This window comes from Papilio xuthus, unplaced genomic scaffold (genome assembly GCF_000836235.2).
Source record: "Papilio xuthus unplaced genomic scaffold, Pxut_1.1 DF825946.1, whole genome shotgun sequence".
Lineage (NCBI taxonomy): Eukaryota > Metazoa > Arthropoda > Insecta > Lepidoptera > Papilionidae > Papilio > Papilio xuthus.
In genome coordinates, this window is record NW_013532703.1 from 5,489,229 (window position 1) to 5,494,865 (window position 5,637).

At 31.9% G+C, this 5,637-nt stretch overlaps 1 protein-coding gene across 1 annotated transcript; it reads right to left on the reverse strand.

Annotated features, from left to right (window-relative positions):
- Nucleotides 1-736: 736 nt before the first annotated feature.
- Rpn9 (regulatory particle non-ATPase 9) lies at nucleotides 737-4,947 on the reverse strand. Its single transcript, XM_013320429.1, has 10 exons — nucleotides 4,778-4,947; nucleotides 4,581-4,694; nucleotides 4,010-4,145; nucleotides 3,534-3,682; nucleotides 2,932-3,091; nucleotides 2,468-2,574; nucleotides 1,892-1,970; nucleotides 1,493-1,633; nucleotides 1,033-1,192; nucleotides 737-831 (listed from the first exon to the last, which is right to left on the reverse strand). The coding sequence occupies exons 1-9, from the start codon at nucleotides 4,891-4,893 to the stop codon at nucleotides 1,037-1,039; spliced, it is 1,158 nt and encodes a 385-aa protein (XP_013175883.1). The 5' UTR covers nucleotides 4,894-4,947; the 3' UTR covers nucleotides 737-831; nucleotides 1,033-1,036.
- Between the last annotated feature and the right edge of the window lie 690 nt (nucleotides 4,948-5,637).

Sequence of the window (5,637 nt, forward strand, 5' to 3'; positions counted from 1 at the left end):
CCAAAGACAAGCTGACACAGAGTAAAACAGGAGAAAAGTATAGTGAAGAATCAAAACTATCCTAAGAGCATAGGAGGTTATTACTTTACTAATAAAATCAATACATGATTAGCGAATACAAATCAAGCTATTTTTATTCATTTAATTATCTTACTCGCTCTACCATATTATGAGAATTTCTTAATTGTCTTAAAAGCTTACAAGAAACATTTTCCTAAAATTGGATTATGATTCTTACTTTTCTTTTTTCTATAGTGTTTACAAAATGGGTTATAGGAGAACCTAACGTATAACGCTCATGGAAAAGTAACTTAAATAGGTTGTAAAAGGAATAAAAACAAAAAAAATCATTTCAATTTTTTTATTATTTTGACAACATATATTGATTACATAGAGTTTTTTTTTTTTTTTTTTTTTTTCTCTTTATTTTTTTAGGGACTTTTGTTCTTTTGAACATGTCAGTCCCATAATGAACAAACACATAATCAATCAACTTAGGAGCTAATTACAAAAATACAGTAAATATACAAGCAAGCGATATAAAATTAAAAAAAAATCAATGATAATAACAATAACAATATATACCAAAAAAAAAATATTTACACTTAATTAATATCTATAAAGCCTTTAGCACCATATTTCGGACGTCGTCTGCTAAATCCGACAATGGTTGGGCCAAAGCAAACAGAAGTTCGCCAACATTGAATTACATAGAGTTAAAAATAAAACAAAAATAATTTGAATAAATTTTTATTACTCATGACATTTTTTACTTTATTAATGGGTTGTATTGCGTTACGCCTTTTTTGACTCAAATGCAGAAATGATGACCTGAAAAAAGAAAATTATTGTTTAAATTAAAAAAAAAAACTAATAATACCTCACCTTCCGCTAAACGAACTCAATTAAGAGAATCAAAAACCCACAACCACAAAAATAGCCACAAAATTAGCTATATCTCTAGATTAGACGTCAGCCTTGTCACTTCATCAGGTTGTAAATTTATGAATAAAAAAATAATACTGCTGTTACTTTATCACAATGTGAGTAGGTCGGGCGCGGCGCGGGAAAGTAGGGTAGCGGCGCTGGCTACGGCGGTGCACCAGGCGTCCAGCCGCTGCGCCAGAGCCGCCGCTCCTGCACGGTTCAGCGCACGCGGCCGTACCCAACGAACACTGACGCACTCGCTCACCTAGCAACAAAAAAATATTCCTAATTAGCTAAGGTCTATGGTACCTTGTAAAATAAATATATTAATAATCATTTCTGACTTAACCTTATTTATTAAGAATTATTGCAAAGTTTACTAATATAATAAATGTTTGTTAGAAGTTATCTTTAGAATGGCTGCATGGATGGCTGAAATTTGGCATAGATTTAGATCATAGCCTTGAAGTACACATAAGCTAATATATTTTTTATTCCGAGAGAACGGAGTCGCGGGCGACAGCTAGTGATAAGGTATTGTAGGTATTTATCATTGTTTACTGACTTGGTCGATGTGACCCCGTATAAGTTTCTCGGCGAGTGCCTTCATGACGAGAAGTTCGACCTCGTCTCTGGGCACGCGAGCCTCGCGCGCTATCTCCGCGAACGTCAGCTTGCGCTGAGCTGATGTACGGTTGAATGCCATCTAGTGGAGAATTAACAAATTATTATTTAACAATTAAAATTATAATTTATTTAATGTTACTTCCTATACAAATCATAAAAATTGTTGAAGACTTAAGTGTTTAATTTCTCTTTAATTCATAAGGTCAATTATAAAAGTTACATAGAGAGCAAAATGTTCAAATTCAATAAAATTTTCTTACATTTCATTGTATTACAAATAAAACTTTAATAAGTATGATTACTTAAAATCAGTTTTAAAATTACAAAAACAAGTTACCTCCATTAAACAGAGGATAGCAATCTTCTGTCTCAACTGACGATCTGCTTTATGTAGTTCGGGATGAGGAGCCTGGGCACTAAGAAAAAATAATATTTTTTAATTTACAGCAATACAGCCAGCAAAAACTAAAAAAATGTTAATTTATTTAATCATGCAACATTATTTTTTTGTGGTACACATCTTTATATATATAATTCTTCTGTGAGTGTGTATGTCACTGAACTTCTCTCAAACGACTGGACCGATTTTGATGAAATTTTTTGTGTGTGTTCAAGGGGATCTGGGAATGGTTTAGATCCACAATTATCATCAAATATTAACTTCATATTAATTTATTCAAATTAAAGACGTGTAGACAGGACAACGTCTGTCGGGTCCGCTAGTATATATATATATATATATATAATTTATTTAAAGTGAACAAGTGGCAGTGAAAGTGTTAAACAAGGATTACACAAATAATTACAAAATAATGGTATTTTTTTCTATCAATTTATGCATTACCTATATAAATTAATTACCTTATAATAATATGTTTCTTTCCTAAGTTGGATATGTAGATAAGTATATTACCGTATTTTTTCAAATGCGACAATATCGCCGGCCGCCACCGCTTTAACAAGTTCACATGCCCACGCGTCCGGAGTGCCTTCCAGTGATTCCAGGATAGGATGAGCCAACTGTTGATTGTAAGATTTTAATTTAAGATTAAAATAAACATAAAAATTGTTGTTTTTTTTGCAGAGAAATTGAATGATACATTTTATTGTGTTTTGGAAAAGGAAACCCATTCCTGGTATATTTCTATGACTTCTATATCAATCAACATCTATGCTTGTCACTCTTATTACAACATACTCTCCCCCGTAACGCAGAGGGGTAGACAGAGACCACAGACCTTCATTCTCTTTATTGACTCTTTATAGTATTCACTTTTGCAACATCTTTTTTTCATAACGGCAACAGCACAGATATTAAAAATCTGTCTTCTAGTACTTAATAAAGTATCTATATAAAAAATTCAAGCTATCACTCACCAGTTCTCCCAAATCATACACAGTGGGTGCGATAACTCCCGCCAGAGCGAGTCGCAACGCACAAGCTCGACGCTCCGGCAGCGCGAGGTCCTCTCCTCCCCGGGCGCAGCCGACGTACCGCAACGCTGCACGGTAGTAACGCGCCATTGGACCACGTACTCTAGAAGTTTACAGTATTCAAAAATTATAATGTCATATAGTATACAAACAGAACAAGAAAACAATTCAAATACTGTCTATAAATAGACAATAGACAAGCAACAGCTGATATAAAAGAATATTATGTTACATGATTCTAAAAAGAAAAGGGATATTAAGAACTATGGTTTAAAGAGTTAATTACAAAGTTCAAATTATAAAATGTCAAAATGTAACAAAAGAACATAAGTAATTCATATTAGTGTTTTCTAAAATCTTAGCATTTTGGCATTTGGGGAAATGGTCTCTCCCCACATCCAGCTGTGTCACCACACACCTAAAAATGCATTCTGTGCAGGGATTCAAGCTGCGCAGGATGCATTTTTAGTTATGCGCAAGTTAAGAGCTGCCAAGATAACTAGCTGAAAGGCAGACCCCTTTACTAAAACTGGTTGAATAGATACCTGTAGTATTCCGAAGCAAGTTTATAGAATCTGCCATGGACTGGTGTTACACCATCAGCATCTTCCAAAGTGCCTTCCAATTGTTCAATGATTTTCTCTGTTGCATCTAAATCATTCAGCTGTTCCAGATATATCTGACCTTGGAGAACCTACAATAAGAATGAGACATATTAAAAAATAAGCACTAAAATAAGGTCTTTGACGAGTTAGACTGTTTTTTTTTCTAATATTCAAATAGAATATGGATAAAACATACAATGGCTTGTGGTTCAGCTGCTAGCACACCCTGACGCAGTAGGAATCAGTTTAAGTCTTTACTTATACTGCCTTATATTGCCTTTGCAAGTCCAAACAGTATCTGTCCCACCATATACCAAATTATATTGCACAAAATCTTGTGTGAAATTTCAAATAGCCAAGGTAAGATTTAACTCAAAATACATAAGATGACCTGATATTTACATTAAATTAATTACCTTGCAAAGAGTCAAAGCCTCATCATTCATTTTAACCTTAGCCTCAATCTTCTCCAGGAAAGCGATGGCTTCCTTTTTATCCTCATACTGTTCAACCACATGAGCTACTATTTCTACCAAAGACAATGGATTGATTCTGAAATTAAATTAATATTGTGGTTTCATTGTTCGGAAAAGAAAAGATTTTGCATGCTATTATCCTGGTTCAATGTCTGAAAATTTCTAAAATATATTACAAAAGCTCCTTTGTAAACATTAATAAAGGTTTTGTTTTAAACTCTAAGGGAAGAATAAATACCAGAGTTTTTCAGTACTTAAGTTATTTAAGAACTTTAGTTTGGCATCTTTTCTTACTATTTGAATTCACTATTGCTATAAATCTAGCCAATTTATTGTATTGTAAGTTTGAGGTTATATTGGATATCAAACAATTAGGTTATTCTTAAGAAAGAATATAAAAATTTAAGCTTTACTTGTACGGTTTAATTAAAATCTTTAATTCAAAATTAGCAAATAACAGAGAACTCTACAGAAGAATATAAGGAAACAGTGACTTGCAATTTCTACTTACTTATTTTCAAATATAGTTATAAAGTTGTTGTATAGCTGTATTAAATGGTCTCCTGTCCTTAGAGATGTATAATTTACAAATTCCTGCAGTTTTAAAGTTACTTGATGCCATAATCTGAAAAAAGACAAAAGCAAAACACCATGTAGATATTAAAACATAAATGAATGATATTTGTAACGCATGTGGGTAATAAATACTTTTTAGTATAAAGTTCTTCCAGTTTTGCCCAATCTGCCGCTAGTTCAGGATCTGAAGCTTGTTTTTTTGATAAATAATCGTTAACTTCAACAACAGCAAATCTCGTAGAAGCCATGTTTCAAATTTTGTATTGTGTATGTAATGATCTGAAGTTAGCTGCAAGCTTTGACGTATAACCATAGATTTTTAATTTACTTTAAGCATTTTGTTTTTCTGCCACACTGAAGTTTGTGTGAGTAGAAATTTTATTTATAGTGGCATCTAGTGGTGGTTGGCATTACTAAAATTTCCACGTTCTGATAATTAATCAAATAGACAATAGATGGCAGGCAGTCTATTATACAATAGAAGCTAAATCTAAAGTTTTTCAATTTTAATGTTAAAAATTTTAGTGGTTTCCAAGCTTACTCAACTTAGAAATAAAATCTTCAACAATAATTTGTCCCAGCACAGAAATGTTCGTAATTTTTTGATGATATTTTTATTTATTTTTATGAAGTCAAGTTAAGTCAAGGCATTGATAATTGTTTTTATTTAATTTTTCTTACCCATCTTTTGTTTCCTAATTATTAACAAGTGACTTAAGTGATCATCGTTATATTTGAGTATTATATTTATTTAATACTACGTACGCTGTAGTTAAAAAAATAAAATGGAATAAGTGTTTCAAGGTGTTATTAAACAGAACAGTGTCTTTAAAATTACTTAGACGAATTAAAGAGTGCTATATTAACTAGACAAACAATATTATATTTATTAAATAGAAATAAAACTCGTATAAGAATATATAAACATTATTTTAAGACATTTCAACATAAGCACAAATAATTTTCTCACAAGTTCGAACAACTAAAACTTG

Coding starts and splice junctions, on each gene's coding strand:
- Rpn9 (XM_013320429.1), bottom strand. CDS start 4,893: ATGGCTTCTACGAGATTTGCTGTTGTTGAAGTTAACGATTATTTATCA. Junction 1,634..1,891: donor CTATCCTCTGTTTAATGGAG/GTAACTTGTTTT, acceptor ATTCTCCACTAG/ATGGCATTCAACCGTACATC. Junction 1,193..1,492: donor TACGGGGTCACATCGACCAA/GTCAGTAAACAA, acceptor TTTTGTTGCTAG/GTGAGCGAGTGCGTCAGTGT.